The sequence below is a fragment of the Coprinopsis cinerea genome (genome assembly GCF_000182895.1).
Source record: "Coprinopsis cinerea okayama7#130 chromosome 11 map unlocalized cont3.11, whole genome shotgun sequence".
In the NCBI taxonomy this organism is placed as follows: domain Eukaryota; kingdom Fungi; phylum Basidiomycota; class Agaricomycetes; order Agaricales; family Psathyrellaceae; genus Coprinopsis; species Coprinopsis cinerea.
The window spans coordinates 118,522-139,410 of record NW_003307534.1 but is presented as its reverse complement, the minus strand read 5'-3'; the positions used below and the strand labels follow the sequence as shown (position 1 = coordinate 139,410).

At 52.3% G+C, this 20,889-nt stretch overlaps 10 protein-coding genes across 10 annotated transcripts; 4 read left to right on the top strand and 6 right to left on the bottom strand.

Annotated features, from left to right (window-relative positions):
* Positions 1-628: 628 nt before the first annotated feature.
* On the top strand, positions 629-1,482 carry CC1G_15645 (hypothetical protein; the record flags this gene model as incomplete). Its single annotated transcript, XM_002910170.1, has 4 exons — positions 629-774; positions 828-913; positions 964-1,311; positions 1,433-1,482. The coding sequence occupies 4 exons, from the start codon at positions 629-631 to the stop codon at positions 1,480-1,482; spliced, it is 630 nt and encodes a 209-aa protein (XP_002910216.1).
* An 850-nt stretch (positions 1,483-2,332) lies between these two features.
* On the top strand, positions 2,333-3,029 carry CC1G_15644 (hypothetical protein; the record flags this gene model as incomplete). Its single annotated transcript, XM_001839566.1, has 3 exons — positions 2,333-2,478; positions 2,553-2,638; positions 2,692-3,029. The coding sequence occupies 3 exons, from the start codon at positions 2,333-2,335 to the stop codon at positions 3,027-3,029; spliced, it is 570 nt and encodes a 189-aa protein (XP_001839618.1).
* A 92-nt stretch (positions 3,030-3,121) lies between these two features.
* CC1G_15643 (glucose-6-phosphate isomerase) lies at positions 3,122-5,232 on the bottom strand. The gene is made up of 7 exons (XM_001839565.2): positions 5,146-5,232; positions 4,042-5,087; positions 3,927-3,992; positions 3,547-3,865; positions 3,422-3,490; positions 3,273-3,364; positions 3,122-3,218 (listed from the first exon to the last, which is right to left on the bottom strand). The coding sequence occupies exons 1-7, from the start codon at positions 5,165-5,167 to the stop codon at positions 3,174-3,176; spliced, it is 1,659 nt and encodes a 552-aa protein (XP_001839617.1). The 5' UTR covers positions 5,168-5,232; the 3' UTR covers positions 3,122-3,173.
* Positions 5,233-6,114: 882 nt separating this feature from the next.
* Positions 6,115-6,923, bottom strand: CC1G_10609 (hypothetical protein; the record flags this gene model as incomplete). The annotated part of the gene is made up of 1 exon (XM_001839564.2): positions 6,115-6,923. The coding sequence occupies one exon, from the start codon at positions 6,921-6,923 to the stop codon at positions 6,234-6,236; it is 690 nt and encodes a 229-aa protein (XP_001839616.1). The 3' UTR covers positions 6,115-6,233.
* Positions 6,924-8,020: 1,097 nt separating this feature from the next.
* On the bottom strand, positions 8,021-8,698 carry CC1G_10608 (hypothetical protein; the record flags this gene model as incomplete). Its single annotated transcript, XM_001839563.1, has 1 exon — positions 8,021-8,698. The coding sequence occupies one exon, from the start codon at positions 8,696-8,698 to the stop codon at positions 8,021-8,023; it is 678 nt and encodes a 225-aa protein (XP_001839615.1).
* A 523-nt stretch (positions 8,699-9,221) lies between these two features.
* CC1G_10607 (hypothetical protein) lies at positions 9,222-9,431 on the bottom strand (the record flags this gene model as incomplete). The annotated part of the gene is made up of 1 exon (XM_001839562.2): positions 9,222-9,431. The coding sequence occupies one exon, from the start codon at positions 9,429-9,431 to the stop codon at positions 9,222-9,224; it is 210 nt and encodes a 69-aa protein (XP_001839614.2).
* Positions 9,432-11,619: 2,188 nt separating this feature from the next.
* CC1G_10606 (hypothetical protein) lies at positions 11,620-13,770 on the top strand (the record flags this gene model as incomplete). The annotated part of the gene is made up of 16 exons (XM_001839561.2): positions 11,620-11,812; positions 11,863-11,962; positions 12,132-12,196; positions 12,247-12,252; positions 12,301-12,317; positions 12,366-12,415; positions 12,471-12,506; positions 12,555-12,591; positions 12,643-12,683; positions 12,734-12,754; positions 12,809-12,923; positions 12,981-13,007; positions 13,073-13,255; positions 13,418-13,447; positions 13,550-13,670; positions 13,730-13,770. 16 exons carry the CDS (start codon positions 11,620-11,622, stop codon positions 13,768-13,770), a joined length of 1,083 nt encoding a protein of 360 aa, XP_001839613.2.
* A 1,162-nt stretch (positions 13,771-14,932) lies between these two features.
* Positions 14,933-16,250, top strand: CC1G_10605 (cellobiohydrolase; the record flags this gene model as incomplete). The annotated part of the gene is made up of 3 exons (XM_001839560.1): positions 14,933-15,181; positions 15,242-15,422; positions 15,478-16,250. 3 exons carry the CDS (start codon positions 14,933-14,935, stop codon positions 16,248-16,250), a joined length of 1,203 nt encoding a protein of 400 aa, XP_001839612.1.
* A 543-nt stretch (positions 16,251-16,793) lies between these two features.
* Positions 16,794-17,679, bottom strand: CC1G_10604 (hypothetical protein; the record flags this gene model as incomplete). Its single annotated transcript, XM_001839559.1, has 5 exons — positions 16,794-16,870; positions 16,931-17,075; positions 17,128-17,229; positions 17,288-17,562; positions 17,622-17,679. The coding sequence occupies 5 exons, from the start codon at positions 17,677-17,679 to the stop codon at positions 16,794-16,796; spliced, it is 657 nt and encodes a 218-aa protein (XP_001839611.1).
* A 1,556-nt stretch (positions 17,680-19,235) lies between these two features.
* On the bottom strand, positions 19,236-20,698 carry CC1G_10603 (G-X-X-X-Q-X-W domain-containing protein; the record flags this gene model as incomplete). The annotated part of the gene is made up of 6 exons (XM_001839558.2): positions 20,171-20,698; positions 20,034-20,111; positions 19,824-19,975; positions 19,648-19,767; positions 19,445-19,545; positions 19,236-19,381 (listed from the first exon to the last, which is right to left on the bottom strand). The coding sequence occupies exons 1-6, from the start codon at positions 20,450-20,452 to the stop codon at positions 19,236-19,238; spliced, it is 879 nt and encodes a 292-aa protein (XP_001839610.2). The 5' UTR covers positions 20,453-20,698.
* Between the last annotated feature and the right edge of the window lie 191 nt (positions 20,699-20,889).

The following is a 20,889-nucleotide window of genomic DNA, read 5'->3' as shown; positions in this document are numbered from 1 at the left end:
ATCCCAACTGACGTTTTCGAAAATCGTATTGTCTGCTAAGAATCAGAACTGTGACCCGAAAATAGACCGTGAACAAACAAGGGAGCCTTCATCCCACCAACAGCTCGCCTTTACTACTGGTGCTGTAAACGAATGTCCAGATCAGTTATGAAACCCTCCCTATTGGACCGTTCTCTCTCCGCTTATGGTTCACAGAAGCTATGGTACCTGTGAAGTGGCTTGGATTCGATGGCTTCAGGGAGTGACTCCTAGATAGCTAACGCTGCTTCTGACCGCGACCCTGAGCGAGTGTCATTGGTCTCTCGCTTCCTGAGAAGTTCCACCAATTCAGTGAACCGCGTCTACATCATAGTTTACGCCAAACATGACCGAACTTGCCCTGTTCTGTGTGAATAGAGTCGTGTATTACTCGGGAGAACAGTGTGTACTTTATCTCTACATAGATTGATTCTGAATGCCGTAGACCTAGTTTGGAATTTCGCGTCATTTCGCTCACCAAATCACATTCCTCCCCCATCTACTCTGTCTCTATAAAGCCAGGGGCATTGAACACTGATTCCAGTAGGAACGAACCACCTTCAACATCGCCCCGCGCCACCTACCGCCTATAGTTTTTAGCATTACTACAATGAGCAAGCTATCTTTTGTCTTGTTCTCGCTCCTCAGTCTCTCCATCTCCTTCATTTCTCCCCGAGTTGGAGTTGGCGCGGCTTCGGTCTCTACCTGCGTCAACGACTGTTTCGTCGCAGCTGCTTCGGAAGGGGGATGCGCAAGGTCAGGGAGACACTCACTCTCAATCCCTTGTGATATGAATCGTCATTGAACAGCATCGACGACATTGAGTGCCTCAAAGCGTCTCCGACATTTGAATCCATCGCGGCGAAATGTATCGCAGACAACAGATGCACCGAGCGTGAGTTGAAGTCATCCTCCGACGTGATCCCATCTACATTCTGCATCTAGTTACAGACTCGGACGAAGGTGGTGATAGCGCCAGAGCAACCTTCACCGCCCTCTCTGTCTTCGACGCACTTGCTCCGGCCGGGCACCAAGACGGGTACGCCAACGGAACCCCTGTCCGCAGGAGCGCCCTCTTCGGCCCGGGAGCCGTCTCCCCCGCTTCGAACCTGGCCAAGCGCCAATGCAATACAGGTCGAGGGCTCTGTGTCAGCGGAGGGGAATCGAGGTGCAGGGCCTACTGTCAGAGCTGCCATGTCGACAACCAAGGGAGATGCGGCGTGGACTGTACCTCAGGCCTGTGCACTGGCTTTTTGGGACTCACCTGCGCTTGTCAGGTTCCTTGCTTCCTTTGTTAGTTGAATCGCTCTGTTCCCTCAGTAATCGTAAGCAGAATTGTCCCTAAAGACTGCGATGAGGATGTTACATAGGAACTCTAAGTATGAAATGTCTTTTAGTATTCTGTCATTTTCAGTGCATAGCACCATTGACAAGTTGGCTTGGCACGAGCCTGAAGCGTCATAGCTGTCGCAGGATTTCGCACTTCGCCATGCTCCGGACAAGGTACAGGCTAGCACTCTTAAAAGGTGGGGAAGGAATTAGCACATGAGGGGTGGTATACATCGAACCCTATTTCTTTCGGCTTTCCAAATACGCCCAAGTTTCATGGAGCGTAGCATTCCAGACGACATGCGTCGACCCGAGAAGCCAGCCTAAGAGACACATTATGTGAGTATATATGACGAAGACGAGCGCAACATGCTTCGTGCCAAGGACTACGCTCCTCTTCAAGAAAGCTGGGGTATAGTTCAGAACTGAATTGTTACGAGCTCTTAGCGTAGAAGCTGAGGTCGTGTCTACCGTTTAGCTTTAAACAGGAGGCGGATAGCCGGATTCGGAGTAAGAAGCCTGCAGGGTTTCTCACTGCCTACTATGCTCCTTGCCTGATCTACAAATTCAGGGAGCCGCGACCAAGAGGTGGTTGTCCCACATCCATCTTCGATAGATGCTTACCACGGCCCCTTGCCCAAACACTTCACTAAGTCCACGTACGAACTTGGAAGGACCAGAGAGTATCTGCACACGCAGGTGGAACAGAAGCATTGCCAGGAGGCGAATATCACTGACTGAGGAGACTAAAGCGAACCGGCAGCCTTCGTGCAAGTACATTAAACTTATATGCCATGTGCACGTGTCGACCATACTCCATGTCTGGATAGATCTTTATCGGTACTAAGACCTTCTCATTCCGAATAATCAGACGAACTCCACCGGACGGTTTATTCGAGGAGCAAGCTACAGGTATATAAGTGACCCGAGTCACTATCATCTCAGAAATCACCAAGCTCAGGACCTCTCGAGACTTCCAGTGGCAATGACCAAACTCACCTTCACCCTCATCTCACTCCTCAGGCTTTCCATCTCCTTCATCTCGCCCCAAGTCGGCGTCGGGGCTGCTTCAGTCGCCACCTGCGTCAACGACTGCTTCACCTCTGCTGCTTCCGAAGTGGGTTGCGCAAGGTCAGCACGGTCATTACCTTAGAACACATCCACAGCGACGAGAAACTGACCCTGACTTGCCTTGATTTGAGCAGCGTGGAGGACATTGACTGTATCAAGGCCTCCTCTACCTTCGAAACAATCGCTGGTAAATGTATCTCAGATAACGCCTGCACTACTCGTGAGTTGCGTCGTCCTTCCCAGAGACTCGCACTGACTGACGTCCCCTTCTAGTCTCCGAGTCGGACGATGAAGACTCCGCCAAGGCCTCCTACGCTGCCCTCTCGCTCTTCGACGCTTTATCTCCCGCCGGAGATGGGCACGCCGATGGTGTCCCCATCCGCCGCAGCGCTCTGTTTGGACCCGCCGGTTCAGACTCAAACCTGGAGAAGCGCCAGTGCAACAGCGGCAGCGGTTTCTGCATCACCGGAGGACAGTCTAGGTGCAACTCGTACTGCACCAGCTGCCATGTTAACAGCCAAGGCAACTGCGGTGTCGATTGCAGCTCAGGCTTGTGTACCGGTACTCTCGGGCTCACTTGCGCCTGTCAGGTCCCTTGCTTCATTTGTTAATGAGATACGGCCCAGCTTCGCCTAGCGTGGCCGTAAGGAAATCAGGATGATCCGAGACCATGTCTATAGTTTCTGCGTATTTCGAGGATTCAGACTATAATGTACATTTGTTCTTGTTCGACGATCTTCCCGTCCGTTGAATACCTACTCCTTGCGCCACTTCTGGTAGTAATGGATCAAGCCAGTGGTCTAAAAGGAATAGTTAGCCACAAGGCGCCCAAGCAAACACGAGAAAATACGCACCGAAGAGTCGTGACCCTGAACATCCTCAGGCTTCTCGAGCTGGGCAAGGATTTTCTTCGCCAAAACCTTGCCGAGTTCGACTCCCATTTGATCTGAAGAGTATACAGGTCAGTGGTTTCAGATTGCGGAATGAAACGGGAGGGAAGTACCGAAGGAGTTGATACCCCAGATTACACCTTGCGTGAAAATCTTATGTTCGTAGAGAGCGATAAGAGCGCCTATACAAATCGAATATCAGAATCATCTTCGTCGACGATGGAATCACTACACCTACCAAGGACCTCGGGGGTAAGCAGCGGGAACATGATGCTATTCGTAGGCCTGTTCCCCTCAAACACCTTACTCTTCACGACCTCCTCCGCCGCACCACTTCCGAGTTCAGCACGCACCTCCTCCTCTGTCTTCCCGAATGCCAGAGCTTCAGGTTGGGCGAAGAAGTTGGACAGGAGGATTCTGTGGTGCTTTGAGTGATTGATGGGGTTGTGAGTCGTAGCGGGGGCGATAAAGTCAGCAGGGATGAGCTTGGTGCCCTGGTGGACGAGTTGGTAGAAGGAGTGCTGGCCGTTCGTTCCTGAGGCTCCCCAGATGATAGGCTATTATGAATTGGATCACTACTGAGGGAGAGGCGTTGGAAAACGGTCAGAAGTGACGCACCCCAGTTTGGTAATTCACCCGTTCACCGTTCTTGGTGACGGATTTACCGTTTGATTCCATGTCACCCTGAGGGGAGATGAGTATGGAATGAAATGATGGGAGGAAGAGGACGCACTTGTTGGAAGTAGTCGGCGAACTTGTTGAGGTATTGATCATAAGGAAGGAGCGCGTGGGTCTGAGAGCCATAGAAATCGTTGTACCAGATTCCAATGACGGCAAGCAGGACGGGGAGGTTTCTCTCGAGAGGTGCTTCCCTGAAGTGCATGTCCATCCCATGGGCACCCTTGAGCAGAGCTTCGAAGTTCTCGTAACCGATAACGAGGGCAATAGACAACCCGATGGCACTCCACAAGCTGTATCGTCCACCGACCCAATCCCAGAACTGGAACATGTTCTGCTCGGAGATACCGAAAGCAGTAACAGCCTTGGTGTTGGTCGACAGGGCGACGAAGTGTTTGGCGACGTGAGCCTTGTCCTTGGCGGTGTCGAGGAACCAGGAGCGAGCCGTCTCAGCGTTCGTGATGGTCTCTTGGGTGGTGAAGGTCTTGGAGGCGATGATGAAAAGCGTAGTCTCTGGGTTGCATTCCCTCAGGACTTCAGCGATGTGGGTTCCGTCGACGTTGGAAACGAACTTGGCCTTCAGGTCGCGTTTGGAGTAGGGCTTGAGGGCCTCGGTGACCATGACAGGTCCCAAATCCGAGCCACCGATTCCAATGTTGACGATAGTGTCGATCGACTTGCCGGTGTACCCCTTCCACTGACCACTCCTGACAGCCTCGGTGAATTCTTTGATGTGGGCGAGGACGGACCCAACTTGGCTGACACCCTCTTCGGTGGTGTTGATCTCGCCGAAAGCGCGGAGAGCGACGTGGAGCACTGCGCGGCCTTCAGAGTTGTTGATGTGCTCGCCAGCAAACATCTTGTCGCGCCATTCTTCGACACCGGCCTCACGAGCGAGATCGAGGAGTTTGGCGAGAATGGGCTCGGTGATGAGGTTCTTGGAGTAGTCGAGGAGGATGGTGGTTTCAGGGTTGGTTGAGGAAGTGTATTCTTTGGAGAACTTCTTGAATCGCTCAGGATCCTGGGCGAAGAGGTCCTTCAGGACGAGCTTCGAGTGTTGGTGGTCGTAGATCTTCTGGAGCTCGGCCCAGGACGCGTAGCCTAATCGATATCAGCTCGCCGCTCGTGTAATCGTCATCAGGAGAAAAGGTAGCCTTACTGCTGGCCAATTTTCCGCTCATCGTGGAGATGTGTGTGACGGGTACTGGTATGAGAAGAGAGTACTCCGGTCTCTGGTTGATATCAGAGGTGAAGGTCGCGATTTGTTACGGCTGTCGGAATCCATGATCAGTAGTTCTCGAGGTCACGATCGTCGTCATCTCCCAGGGGCGTTGGATGACAAAAGCAATCACGGAGAAACATACCATATCGGGAACTCCCATCAATATCTTCCTCGGACCCATCCTCGAGATTAGGCGGAACTGTCGAGAATCACTAACCGTTTTGCTGAACAGAAAGAATAAGGTAATTAACTGACGGAGGATCATGCAGCCCCTTATCCAGTCATTTTCGAAAAGGGCGCTCAAATACGCCCACTCCTTTGGCTGCTGCAATCGCTGGCCGACCTGAGCGCCCTCCTAGGGGCGCTTGAATAGATCCGAGGGAGTAAATATCTTGCTGACGAGCAAAACGACCGAGCTGTGGTGCAACCGAAGAACCTTCTCGACAAAATGAGGTCTCTCCAGAAGTTCATTCAAACAAACGTTCGACCATCGTTGATCCTAGATATGGCGAGGTAGCGGATGTCGTGACTTCAGTAACAGTTCCGGACCTTCTTATTTATGTATATCTATAATCGCGAGAGATCAGTTGACTCCTCTCGCAACGGAGCGGAGACTCCCTACGAATCCTGTGGTGAGTCCAGATCAAATGATTCAGGGCCCTGGGTCCGCGAACAGTGGATCAACGGCCACTGCGCTGTGAAGTCTACCATCTGGTTACTGGATAGGGTCACTGCATGTGTAGACGCCTTGAGACTAATCGCTTTCCAAAAGGCAGAAATAAAAGTGACATTTGGAAGTGAAAGAACCTAGAATTCGAGTCTGCGCTATTAAGCGCCCATGAAGAGAGACCAGTCACGTGTGGGTATGAGGTTGCATTATGAATCCGATTGACCGAGAAACATAGAGAGCAAAAACGTAGTCTGATAACGTACCCAAAGGCTCGACGAACGAGAACTGAGAAAAACAGAAGCAGTGCGGTAAAATATATTACATACATCAAGGGCCATAGCACGAAGGAATAGCCCTATGTGCCCGATGAGCGCTGGCTGCGGGCACTAGCCTGTCCTTTTACATATCGCGGTGTAGGGGGCGTAACTACGATCCTCGTCCGACTTTCACCCGTGGCCGCCCAAACTTCTTGTCTCGACTGACTTTCAGAAACCGCGGCTGTCGCTGGCGTATAATGCGAATAAATGGAGTCGGGAGAGTCCACTGAGCCTCCGAAGTCGCTAGGAAGAGACAATGGAGTCGGAAGTCGAGGAGCTGGTAGTTTCGGTGGGGCGGTGCTTGGAGGTGCTGCTGTAGTGACGGGATTGGGCGCAGCTTTTCCGGGCTTCGTCGAGCTCTGGGCGCGACCAGAGCCTGTCCCCTTCTCCAAGCTTCCACCACCATGGCCCACATCCGATAAAGGTTCACTCCCATAGTACATTCCATCCGACTCCTCGTCCTCAGCGTTCAACGCCTTCTTCGCTTCTCTCCTCCTTCGGTATATCATGAAACCAACGACAGCTCCAACAGTAACGACCAAGGCGACAGCCACCGCGGCGAGGAGCTGGGGTAAAACCCATTTACTGCGATAATTGGCTTCAGGCATCGCAGATGCAGAAGTTTGAATTGATGCGTTGGCTTGGCTAATATTGGTAGGTATGGTCCTGGTTATAGTGGTAGCGATCCTCGAAGACAGTGACTCCTCCTCCTCTCCCGCCGTCGACATCTAGCCGTCTGACGGGTTCCAGCGCGAATCAACAGCCGAAGAGCCGAATCAATGTCGAAAGGGAATAAAACAGGAAGTCGGATGGCGTTGAAAGGGAAAGGGGGCTGGAGAATAAGATAAGGGTAAGTCTGGACCCTGGGGCCAGGCCCTAACCAGCGGGCGAAAAGGAAGAAAGGGAGGGGGAAAGTGAGGGGGCGTGTGACTAAGATCTTCTTAAACCTTGGAAACGAATTGACGTTTGTGGATGGTTGGCACCAGGAATGGACTTAGGATTATTCGTTCCCATCGGCATAACTTGTCACCACGAAGGTGAAGCTGGTGAGGGCCGTAGTGAAGACGATTGCAACTCCGGTCAACCTGCATTGGGAATAGCTTTGGCGGTGCGCTCCACGATGATGTGATGCCACTTTCCTTTGCGAGTCTCTGGATTTCGTATTCTCTCTCGCGTGACTCCCTTGAGCTCCCTAGATAGTATCGCATTCAATAGCACATGTCCTGTAACATCAGAAATCTTGAATGAAGACTCAAGAGCAACACACTCAAGTCCCGTTCTTTTGAGCCCGTATCCGGGCTCGCACACTTGTACACACCGAGTCACCGACTTCATTCTGACATGATGATCGTCATCTGTTGCCTTTTGTTTGTCCTTTGATCTCCTGATATCCAGCCTGAGCAGTGTGCAAGAGGGCAAGCTGGATAGTAGTGTGTGGGTCTAGTGTTTTCGTCGACGGTCGGACTTCGTTTGGACTGTCAGAAGCATTATAGATTTAGTCAAAAACGGGTCACACGACTGATCTGTTGACCACCGTCTCGATTCTCGAAGTGCGAGGGTAGTAAGTATCCCAGGTAGACGAACGAGATGGGAGGATTCTTATTTTTGGAACACGAAAGAGGCGATCTCCAAGAACCTGGCGCCTGCTTATAGCCCCGATATAAGATGCCTGACTTTCCTCGCACATATCTGAGAACACTCAGCGTTTAGCCTCATGCGGTCAATCGCAAGAAGAACACAATCCGCCTTGCATTTAATGGCCAATGTGTATCAACTCGATTAATCATGGTGTATGAGGGTATATTAGCTGGATCCGAGAGAGACTTCACGAGCGCTGTGTATCTCCATGGGCTGCAGACCCTCCTGACCGACCGTCAGGACTGGAAGATCGAGATGCACTCAAGCTCGGGCGCCTACTCCGACTCCCGTTACTCATTGACTCAAACCCCAGATTCCTGTCGCCACGCTCTCCAGCTTTACCCTCTTCTCCCTCGTTAACTCGCACGTCCGAACGACTCTTGAACGGATCGATCTCTGTCTCCGGCTCCGACTGATCCAAAACGTCGCCGTCCTTTCTCCTCAACTCATACTCCTTCTCCACTGGAACGTCGCGCTCCTTCCCCTTCCTACTCCTCCTCTCGCTCCTTCTCCTCTCCTTCTCCCTAGCCCTCTGCAATTCTCTCCGTCTCCGACTCTCGTCGACCCTTTCCCCACCATCTCTCAACGCTTCAATATCCACCGGCCTAGGCGCCTCGTCTCCCCACCCTCCTCCCACACCCCCCTTCTCCGCTTCCGAGTTCCCTTTCGACGGTTTCTTCCTGCGACAAGGCCAACCCTTCCACATAATCCAAATCGTAGCGAGGACGAGGATGATGGCGGCTGTGATGAATACGGCTGGGAGGACCCATTTGCGGTGTTGCTTCGCTTTGAGGGCAGCGAGGGAGGCGCTTTCCCAAAGGAGGAGGCTGGTGCTCGAGGGCGGGGGATCGAAGGAGGTGGACATTGTGCGAATTTGGCACCCGGTGGATGGCAGGACTAGACCGTAAGTCAGAGAGGTGGATTCAGGGACGGATGAAGCGCGACAAAGCTCGCGGTTGCGGAGGAGATGACGCGATCTCAATGTTGAGTGCAGGGTTTGGATTTTATTTTTATGCAGTGTGTTCAAAGTCCGTTTTGGGTGGGTTTCATCACGAATCAATTTGAAAGTCTGGGCTCACATTTTAACAGCAAGCAGCCCCTGAGCGCTTTGGGCGCCGTGTCTCCCGCGTGTCGGACGCGTTTTCGGGTTTGACGAAGCGGTAACTTTGAGCGGAAACAGTAATCCCCAACTTTACCTTACACCGGTCGATCCACAAAGCTACTACATAGAAGGATCGTAGTATGAGATAAAAGTGAGTATGTACAGTTCATTGTCTAACCAAGATACTAACTTGACTGAACAGAATGAAAGTACTATGAGTCCCTCACCGAATCCGGCTTCACTGATAAAGACGCGGTGGTTTTGAGGGTCTTGGCGGGCGTTATTTTCACGCGTCGCGGCCATTCATCCCCAACGTGGAATCCGCGCTCCTATTGACCCGTTCGCGTTGTTGCGTGCCCATCAAATAGGGGGAGGCGCGATCGTGCTTGTAGTGCATGAAACTGCTGACTCGATGATAGATATTTTCCCAGTAGACGTCACCGAATTGGACCTCGGTTTCTTCATCAAAACTCTCCTTCCATTGCCACTGTGGCATCCACGGTATGAACTGGGAGGAGTACTGTGTCCATGTCCTGAGTCACTTGCGCCAGCCGCGTTGGAGCTGAACGAGTCACGGCTTTGGATTTCTAAAGAGAATGGTGGGTAGAGAGTGAGAGTGGATAATCGGGGGAGTGGGGGCCAATGTTTCATATCAGATTCGTGGCTGAGGTGGCTGGTAGTAGACTCCCGTTCTACTGGAGAGAGACTGGGACCATCGAGTGCGAATGGATCCACGACACGGAGGTTCGACGCGGGAAGAGGCGCATGCGTTTGAATGAGCCGCGTTCGTGAAGCCGAAGCCTCGGGAACAGGTGTGTGTTTGGTTGTTTCTGATGATGATGCTGATGGAGGAATTGGAGGAAGAGATGGATTAAAGTCGTATCGGATGCCTCGATCCCGTTCATTCCCGGACCTTGCTTGATCTTGTCTTCGTCGTCGCCATAATAGAACGACAGCTGTGATGGCGATAAGGGAAGCAACACTGACACACGCTCCAAGGACGGGTATAGTCGCTGAAGCGCCCATGTCTGCTACGGCAGCCCTCTGCGATGGAATGCTATTTGACGATGGAGGTTGGACAGTGATATAGGAATTCGATCTGGGTATCGGACCTTCGATCCCTGCTGCACGCAGCGGGATTGTATAATGAGGGAGAAGAGCGACTGTCGACAATCTCACTGAATAAGTTGATGACAACTCTGCGTGAAAATAACTGGAAAGGAATGTGGATACTCAAGGTGATGATCGTGAAGTTGCTAGTGGGGCGTCTGTGGGTGGATTTGAAGGAGGGAGAAGTTGATAGTGATGTACGGGTGTGGTCGGGTGTAGGCGTTTGGGGTATCAACGGAAGGTAGCGCCTGCGACTTGTTAGGTAAATTTCTTGCGACAGCGTCAAGGACGCATAAATAATGTTGGACTTGAAAGGGAGACCGGAAAGACTGGAGTCGCCACCTGGGAAAAAGATGCCATGAATCATTAAAGACAGTGGGTATAAAAGTGAGGCTAAATGTAAAGTCTGAGAGAAGAAACAGACGAAAGGACAGGACCAACGCGTCAGGGCCCGTCTCGTTATGTGTGATTTTCGTCTTGTTCCCTACAGATGGATGGTTCTGGATGCAGCTTCGACCTTGGCTGTGCAACTGATATCACTAATTTTGGCCGTACCAAAATTTACGTCCCCGCTGTGATGAAGCTACAACGTGTATCTTTGGCTACAAAAGTATGACAGATGATCATATATTTGTGTTCGCCTCGGAGACGTCTTAGTCTACCAAAAATAGTGCCTCCGAAAGCACAGGAGCGGAAATTCAAAGGGGGGAGGGGGGGTTCGACTTGGGAGCTCCACAGTCCACATCGAAGCTCGCTCATTTTTGTTGACTTATGCTTCTCAGACTTTGCCCAAATTCCATTCTCCCGGCGCTTCATTCGTATCGTATTAAGCGCCGGTGAGCAAGTGCTCCATACATATCACGTGAGATTGATATTTCGGTCTCCGTTTGAAGCGGGGTGACGTTGGTCAGAGTCGCCTTGCGGTTGGTCTTGAAGATAGACAGCGGCGTGCCAATTTTATTCCAGGTCCAAACCGAAAGTCCTTTACCGGGGAGAGAGATCTCGGCGACCCAATTGCTTGACTTTGGTAAGTCTAATGATCTTGACTGTCCGCTGCGTGATTGACGCTGTCTCGCTGTAGGAACAAATTCGGATTCATACAACGCTGCACTGGCCCAATAAAGCTGATTGCTCTGGTAGAACCAATCAAATACATACCCCACGTCACAAAGGGTCGGCTACTTCATGACTTGTGTCATCAATCCCGAACCATGGCCTCCGTCTCGTGAACCTTTGAGTCAAGCGTCTGTCGAGCTACCATCTTCTCCAACCAGGGACTCATGGTGATACAACGGGCAAAGCTCAACACACCACGAAATTATTACCCCAGGTTCGTGACATCTAGTTTTGCCCGTATGTAAAGCGGTGATTGACAACCTTCCTTAAGACTGCGAAGCGGTTTCTGAATTGAGAACGACTTCACCTGAGCAATTCTGAGTCCTGTTATCATCTGCGGCATCTCGCACCGCATGGTACTTGCACGCGGAAAGGCTTCTGTTGACAGGAGTCAGTGAAGGCGAAGAGGATATGAAGGACCAGAGAAGTCCTTAGACTAGCCCAACCAGAGCCCCAGGATGCGCTTCTACAGCTTCGTCGTCGCCCTTCTCACTCTTCCTTTGTTTGCAGATGCGAAACCACCCGCTAAGCGCTATATTGTCACGCTGAAAGACGGTGCGTCGACGGAGCGCCTTTTGGACACCGTCTCGGAGAGGAGGACCAGCGTCCAAAACGTGCAAGTTTGGAATGACGCCCTCAACGGTTTCGCTGGTATGTTGCTTTCCCGTCTCCCGCCGATGGTACATTGACTCTGGATGTAGCCGATCTGAGCGAAGATGAGGTATTCACTCTCCGTCAATCAGGAGATGTGATCGATATCGAGGAAGATGGCATAGTCCACGCTCTGGCCTCGGTGACGCAGTACGTCCTAGTGGGCCAGTCTGAGACCTCTAGAGTAACCTTGCCGACCTCCAGACACAACGCGACTTGGGGCACTGCAAGACTCAGCTCTAGGACTCCCCTTTTAAGCAGGGACCCAACGCAAGTGTTATCCACAACCATGCCACTTTCGCATCCTGATAGGCGACAGTGCTCTGAATTTCCGTTACACTTACGACTCTTCGGGTGGTGCAGGGGTTGACATCTACGTTCTGGGTACGCTTCAAATCCCACGCTTTTCTTATCCAACGCTTATCTTTGTATAGACACAGGTACATTCTATCTCCCAGCTTGTATAATATAGCTCACGTTAGGCCCAGGCGTTCGTTTAACGCACGTGCGTGTCTGTTATCTCCTATTGCAGCACCATCCTGAGCCGGTCTAGGTGGAATTCGAAGGTCGTGCAAGGTCCGGAGCTGTATTCGGCGGCTATGCGTACGTGGACGACCTCTCACCTGCCGCCTTTCTCTGTCTGACAGCCAATAAACAGTCCTACGGACGGCCAGGGCCATGGTACCCACTGCGCGTTGGTGTACCGCTTATTCAATAGACGCTTCCTCTAACTGCACGACAGGGGAACTGCTGCTGGCAGGAATGTCGGTGTCGCCAAGGTCTAAATCCAATCGTTTTCTCCTCTGGCCCTTGCTGACGCACCTCCGCAGAAAGCCAATATCGTGTCCGTCAGGGTCCTCAGCGATTCGGGGTGTGTCCTCCTCCTATCGCTTCATGCTCAGTCACTGAGTTTCCCTGTAGATCTGGCTCAGTTTCCAACGTGTCAGTCCAGCCCCCGTTCAGGTCTTTCGCTCTTGGCTGACCTCAGGACTACAGCGTATCTGGAATCAACTGGATCTACACAGCTGCAACCACCTCGGGTCGCCCGGCTGTCGTTCTCATCGCGCTAGGTGGAGGCGCCAGCTCTGCCGTCGACAACGCCGTAACAGCTGTATGCCACCTTTCCGTCTGGACCTACCACAATCACCTTAACCCCAATGCTACTTAGCTTACGAACGCAGGTATACACGTTGTGGTGAGTTTTTATCTTGATTGCCATTTCCGTTACCGTCTGTGCGGTCTGACTAATCCATCTTCCAGGCTGCTGCAGGAGGCTCCAACACAGGAACGGAGAACACGTCCCCGGCACGCGTACCCAGCGTAATCACCGTAGGGGCCACCGCAATCACCGATGCTCGAAGCAGCTTTTCCAACTATGGTCCGGGCATTGACATCTTTGCTCCAGGTCAATCAGTTTACAGTGCTTGGCACACAAGCGATACGGTGAGTTCAGTTTTATCTAGCCTCAATCTCTTGTACCCTGGTCGAGACATGGAGATGATTTAATATTGTCCCCTTTTTATAATTATGGGTCCCTTTCCCGACCATGGAAGCTGCCGATTCGGTCATCACTGGAATAACCCCGCTGACATCCTCTCCCGCCAGGCCTATCAAACACTCTCTGGAACATCCATGGTAAATTATCTCTCCGTTTCTTCCGACGGCTTGGATGAGTTCCTCGACTTGCCGACGTGTTCCTTGATGGTTAACTAACCAACGTCCTCGGTTGTCGTCTAGGCCGCAGCTCACGTCGCAGGTGCGATTGCGTATTTGATTGGACTGGAAGGCAATGTTTCTCCGGCCGCTATGGAAGCCAAGTTAAAGGCGAGGGCGAACCAAGGGGTGTTGACGGGTATTCGTACGTTGTTCTGGTCTCGTCGTAAGGAACTCCTCCCTCTGACTAACCGCTACCCGCAGCTGCGGGTACTTCCAACCTCTTGGTTTACATTGGCGCGTAGTACAAGACGAGTCCAGATGTTCTTCCAGTAAATTGGTAATCGAGACCCCTTTATGTTTATTGATCGGGCTGTGAATTAGTTCGACGTTTAGACGTTCGTTTTCCGAGGTTGACCAGCTTCTTAGGCCTTTGAGCGCCTATGTACCTAGGTTTACATCGGCGACACTCTATTACAGATTGCCCAAAAGGCACCGAAGATTGGTTCTGCATCCGCGCTTGGCCTCAGCGCGTCGCATCATACTTGGATCAGGATACGCACGGTCGTCGTGGTCGATCCCCACCCCACACTCGCGGATGACGAAGGACCATGTGCAACCTTCCCCACACGCCACCACCGTCATGAACGTCAACCTCAACGCGACTCAGCCGTGCCACTAACAGGATAACTTTCTTTCGTTGGAACGCGCAGGCGAATCGGACCAAGGTTACTTTGGATCCACGACTTCGAGAAATGCCGCATTGAAGGGTATTACGACGATTGGATTTCCTGTCACATCTTCAGTGATTTCGGTCAAATACAGCTTGGCTTCTTCTTGATTCCGGAATAATCGAGACTTGGTCGATCGTGAGTATGTACCTTGGTCTCACCCCCTGACGCGTTGCTCATGGGTGTTGCCTAATAGCAGGAATGTGTTGTATTTTCTATCCAAGTGAAGCGGCATTGCTGACGTATCCAGGCTCCAATGCACCAGCACCCTCACTCTCCCAAACATCTGCCATGCACCTCGCTTGCAAGTGCCAGAAACTCCTCTTCGACTCCCTCCAACATCGTCGACAATATCCTACCGACTTGTCAAGAGGTCGATTGCCTTCGCGCGCTCGCATTTCCCCGAAACAGCTTCCGACTCAGCGCTATTCTAAATCTCCCGAAAAATATCCATCCCACTCAGCTCTATTCTCTACCGCCAACTTCCCGCGAATTCCCCGATGGGCAAACACACGCTACCTTGTTGTGCGCAACGTCCAAAAATTTGGCATTGGCCGCGAGAAAAAGCCAAGGCTGGGAGGATCTGGGGAGTGGGAGTGAGAGGGCGGGGGAGAGGACTATAAATACGCCATGCGGTTAGGAGAGAGTGTTCCCTCAGCCAGCCTTTGGTTCCCCAAGTCGTTCGGTTGACTCTTTCCTTGGCCTTCGTCGTCGTCACCTCTGCACCATCGCCATCATGAAGTACCTCCAGCTCCTCGCTGCCGCTTTGGCTGTTGCCCCCACGGTGACGCTGGCTGCCCCCCGTCCACCGTCAGGCGATGTCAACCCCTACGTTGGAAAGAGTCCCTTCGCCATCCCCACCTACGCCAAGAAGCTCGACGAGACCATCCGCTACTTCAACAGGCGAGGTGACTTCTTGAACGCTGCTAGGACCCGCACCGTCAAGGACATCCCCACCTTCGCTTGGATCTCCAAGTCTGCTGACGTGAGTTGGAATGGTGTCCTTTGGTTCACGAAGCTGGTACTTATTGACGCGTCGTAACAGATCTCCACTGTCAAGCCCCTCATCCGCGACGCCCTCGCCACCCAGAGGAGGACCCGCAAGAAGCAGCTCGTCCAGCTCGTTGTCTACAACCTTCCCGACCGTGACTGCTCTGCCAAGGCTTCCGATGGTGAATTCAAGCTTGACGACGACGGCTTCAACAAGTACAAGAAGTTCGTTGATGGTACGTCCTTTTACTACGCGTCATTTGGATCTCGTGTCTCACGTATCGCTTCCAGATGTCGCTGCTGAGCTTTCCACCAGGGAGGCCCGAGAGCTCGAGTTCGTCGTTGTCCTCGAGCCCGATTCGCTCGGTAACCTTGTGACCAACATGGGTATTCCCAAGTGCGCTGGTGCTGCCCAGGCCTACCGTGACGGTACTTCCTACGCCATCGCCAAGCTCCAACGCGAGAACATTGCCATCTACCTCGACGCTGCCCACGGTGGCTGGTTGGGCTGGGACGACAACCTCGCTCCCTCTGCCAAGATCTTCGCCGAGGTCCTCGAGGGTGCCCAGGAAATCAACCCCAAGTCCAAGGTCCGGGGTCTCGCCATCAACGTCTCCAACTACAACCAGTACATCTCCAACCCCCGCGAGAACTACACCGAATGGTCCAACTCCTGGGACGAGTACCATTACGTCAACTCGCTCGCTCCCCACCTCGAGGAGGCCGGCTACCCCGCCAACTTCATCGTCGACCAGGGCCGCGCCGGCAAGGGTGGAATCCGAACTGAGTGGGGTCAATGGTGCAACATCCGCGGTGCTGGCTTCGGTATCCGCCCCACCGCTGACCAACGCATCCTCAACAACACCAACGTCGATGCTATCGTTTGGGTCAAGCCTGGAGGAGAGTCCGATGGAACCAGCGATGAGACTGCTGAGCGCTTTGACGAGATGTGCGCGAGCCCTGTTGCCCACGTCCCTGCCCCTGAGGCTGGCGAGTGGTTCAACGACTTCGTCGTCAACCTCGTTAAGAACGCTGATCCTCCTCTCAAGCCCACTTGGTGGTAAGCGCTTGTCGGTGATGTAGCTTAGAGACGTAGTAATTTATATACCCACTCATCGAAGATGTATCAGTATCCCAAAATCCAAGTTATACACCTTGAATCGTGCGTTCTTGTGGAGTAAAAGCTTGTACGGTTGTCCGAGAAGCGTGCGATAGTGACCCCACCTGTGCATTGGGATGTGAGAAGCTCGCGGACTGAGGGTTAGGTTCCCGGTTCCCGGGTGCGACATACCGTCTCCTTAAGACTCGAAATATCCTATGAATGAACGGCATTAGCCTGAAGAGCACCAGATCCTATTCGCTGAATCCAGGTTGAAGCTTCACAAGGCAACGAAGTCTCCAGAGTCAAGACGCCAATAGAAAGTCTGCCACAAGACGAGAGACAAATTGACAAGTAACGACAGCGTGACATTGCAAAGCAACGAGGATAAACTATGCTACAGAACAAACGAATGACTAGTATACAGTGGCGATAAGTACAAATGAGTGAACACGGGTTCTACCCATGACAACTCATTCAAAGCGACGGTCCACAAATGTGAACATCTTCAGCCTCTCCAAACGGCAGGGCCAGGGACAGTGTAGGAAGAAAGTCCTTCGTAGATGTTGGCCGTGACGCCAGGATCTATGGGAAGTGAGGCTTAAGCACGATGGGATCACGGGGCCGACGAAGAAGAGCACGTACCAGAGGGTGGGATGTGGCCAGGAATCGAAACCTTGGGAGGATTGCCAGATCCGCCATTGGTGACATTAATCTGAGCGCAGGAGACGAAGACTTCGGGGACACCTGTACCGAGGTGGAGGGCGATTTGCTCAATCCGAACAAGGTACTAGCAGAAGGTGAGAATGCGAGGGGAAGGAGGTGACCAGAGTCAGACGTACTTCTCCAGACGGGGTATTGGGTGGAATAGTGGCGGTGAATTCAGACTTCTGGTAGCTGCTGAACGACACGGGCTTGAGGGTATCAACACCCCATTCAGCAATCTTGAAGAAGAGCTCGAGTCAGAACACACAAAACAAGTGGTGTCAATGAGCGGCGTACCTTGAACCAGTTCTGACCACTACCGTCCCAGGATGCGGCAGAACCTGGGGCTTTGCCGAGGTAAAGGGAGACGGGGCCCTGGTGGTACATGCTGTTGGACAACTTGTACCCAATCGTCTCACCAGCGGCGACAGAGACGGTGTCGGTCGCGGGGCTCGGATTCACGTTACATGTCATGTCAGCGGAATCGACTCCAGCAAACGGATCGACGCCCTTGGGTTGACGGACGGCCTGCGTCGACGTCTTCGAACCAGCGATGAGGACGTTGAAGATGTCTGGGATTGATGTCAGACCAGCCACGAACGACGAAGGCTTGCAAAGGCAAAGGGCGTACAGTGTCCATAAGCGCACTGCGCAAGGGCAACCAAACCGAGAATAAGAGCCGCCTTCATGACTGCGAACCGAGACAGAGAGAAAGGAGATTTATGTGAGGGAAAGAGTGAATGTGTTGGGATTGGGATGAGCCTCGGCGACTGGGATCTTCAGCCTTTTATCCATTCCCGGGGAAGAGGGCCGTGCGTTGAGGAAATTTGTTAACGTTCGAGTCATGGCCTTGAACGGAATTTCTTGAGTACGGGACAGAAAGAAAACCCGCTTTGCGAGCAGGGTGAAGCCATTTAGAGCGACTGGGAGCAAGGTTGATGTCGATCGGATATGGAAGCAGAGATCGACGGAAGTGGGGGCGGTAGTTGCTGTGGAAACAATATGCATCGCCCAGTTCAGTTGCTGAGTGAGAAGGCTATAGGAAAATAATTTCTTTCCAGGTCCACTGAAATGCAGAACAGCATTGGAGCGCATCGGTCTGACACAGTCCTTCAGAGAGAGGAGTCTTGGACAGAGAGACCCGTCGCTGGGCCAAAACGAGGCAACGATCAATCATCAATGATCGACATCAATTGTTGCCGACAAGCCGAGCCGCCCTCTTTTTCATCCTCGTCGTTAGCGCAAGTCGGATAGACGTGCATCCTACCTCAATGCAGAGCAGATTGGAGCGACGCTTTCGCTGTGGTTACTTCCGAATGCAACGTCGGAGCCCCCCGAGCCCAGTGCGTCTAGACCTTCTCTACGACATTTGGTAGATCCGGAGACCGGTGCACCTTGGGAAGGAGTTGCGCTCCAAAGGGGCTGATTCGTGAATAGCTTGTAGGGGCCTGGAGAGTGCTCGCGATGTGTATACGGATACTCGTGGCCACATTCGTGGTTCTGTTTACTGTGGAATCTGGTCCATCACGAGACCTGCCTTCCATCGTCTTGCACCCACTACCTCAGCACTATTGCCACCTATTGGGACAAAACTACATGAATGCGTGAAAGGTTCGAACAAAGGAGTGTCGTGGGATATCCACACAAGGACAACTGTGTACGGCAGCGCACGATCACAGACCTTCCTTTCCCAAATCGGGCGGCTAAGCGAGCGCCAAATCCTACGGACCAAAAAGCCCGATTTCTTGGGGTACGTAACTTGAAAGGTCCTCACAGTACCCACACTTCATTTCACAGTCTCTTTTCTCAGGGATCTTGCTGTTATACACTCCGCAGCGGGCTACAATTCTGATGCACTTCTACGATCACGTTTATACGGGGCCACAAGAAATTTGGAAATTGTCCAAAGGAGAAGTAAGTACATCAGGGGGGCCATATAGGTCCAATTGGAGACGCAACATGTCAGATATAACTGGGTCCATAGTATGGAAAGTCTAGGCGACGCCCACGTGGAGTTCGGAAGGAGTAAAACAGACGGGAAGTGTCAATTGTGGTGAACTCGCTCGAAATTGGCATTCCGAGCGCGACCGGCTCTTTCCAAGCGAGAACCTAAGGTAGCTTTTCAGCGATTACAGGGTCCATACCTGATTTGCGTTATTGTCGGTGCATTGCCAGGTTTGTATTTGATTCGAGTTGGTCAATTCACCGTTGGTCAAATCGAGGCAAAAGGCTAATGTCCTCATGTTCAGGGTGCAACGCCGCAGATAAGAATGATTGAAGACCGACCTTGATTCTGCAGGGTAATGCGATTATCGTCTCTGTAGAACCACTGCTGAGCTGGGAGGTTATCGTAGCATTGCCAAATCTTCATGCCGACTCCATTCGCGGGATCTTGAGCGCACACAGCAACGTAAGTTTCCTGGTCACAGGATCATGGAATCAATTGACACCCACTCGAGCCGGCGTCAAGACAAAAGTTGGTCCCATTGAGCCGAATGCTGGTCGCGCCTCGGTTCAGGATCCAATTTTGGGCAGCGGTCCCGTTGCAATCGTATCTGATATGAAAAGGGCGAGGCACCCCAAAAGTAAACGAAATGAGGATTTAGTGGAAGGGTTGTAGAACGTTCGACATTTGTCATCACTGGGACTAAACTCACATTTGAACTGGAGTCCCATTGGAGAATACCGCCCCACGGACGTCCAAACATTTGGCGGTATTAAATCCTGGGTGAATACGCCAGGTTTCTGGGCCTGGCCATTGTCCGCCAGGGCAGAAGCTAGAAGCACAAGACGTAAGATTTTAGCAGGTACGAGCTCTTGAGAAATCACACACGTAATGCGATAAGTGGTATTGGCAATCGGACATTGGTAAAACGGCGGGTTAGGCGCAGTGCTCCCCGAAGGGGGGAATCTGGTGGGCGGGGATGAGAACGCCGTTGGGCAATTGACGTCTGAACATCCGACGGAGACACAATAGCCTTGTCGCTATCGAAATGAACGGTCAAATCCGAACTAGGCCCTGCGCATGGAATACCGAACTAACCGAAGGAACACCTTGGGGAGCAACATTCATCCCGACGTTCACATAGTCTGGATCCTTGACCATGTAGTAATAGAATTGCTATTGAAAAGACACGTGTAGGTAGTCCCGAAGAGTGGGGTATACCAGAGTTTACATACCTCTCCATAAAACCCAGCTCGCAGGGTCCGGAGTCCGTTCGAATTTCCCCCATTAGCATCGGTGTAGAAGAACCCTGCATTCGCTGGAAGGAATTTCGTGGTATTCCCTTGGCTCGGAATAGAGCTATCCAGTTGGCCGGCGATGAAGAGGTTGATGGCGCTCGGGCACTGATTCTCGACAATGTACTGCGTTAGCGGCGTCGTTTGCCTAGTCTCCAAAAGGCTTGCGGCCAGGGTGAGCGCCGAGCTATGAAGTGCCAGGTAGAGAGCGCTGAGCCTCATGGTGTCTTTGTCGGGAGAAACGGTAGGATGGGATCCGCGAGCGTCGATTTCCCTTTGCCGTGGCTTATAGAAGTGGGGATAAGGGGCAGCGTCTCCACGGTTGAGCTTAACTTTACAGGATTGACGCGGATGGGAACGAGACTGATGACCTAGACTCCGAGATCCTTATCAGTGACTTCTGAAGGCTTACTAGTAAGGAATACTGAGGCTCCTGTGGATGAGGCCTTCGAGCACGGTCTACAGAATGTCAGAGAAAATGGTAAGCCTGCACGAAGCACAGCATGGAAGGAACACGAGGCATGCTCGCTCAGGCTCCGCGAGCACTCCGACCATTCATCAATGATGGCATCAAACAATGCCGTTGGAGCCGTAACTTGTCCCAAGTCACCAAGTGCGAGCGGCGATGCGATGCTGAGGCGTTTATATAGATCCTCTTT

Excerpts from the sequence above, each read along its gene's own strand:
- CC1G_15643 (XM_001839565.2), bottom strand. The coding sequence starts at position 5,167 with ATGAGCGGAAAATTGGCCAGCA. Across the intron at positions 3,866-3,926 it reads GGGTGAATTACCAAACTGGG|CCTATCATCTGGGGAGCCTC; the intron begins GTGCGTCACTTC and ends AATTCATAATAG. Across the intron at positions 3,491-3,546 it reads GCTTACCCCCGAGGTCCTTG|GCGCTCTTATCGCTCTCTAC; the intron begins GTAGGTGTAGTG and ends CGATTTGTATAG.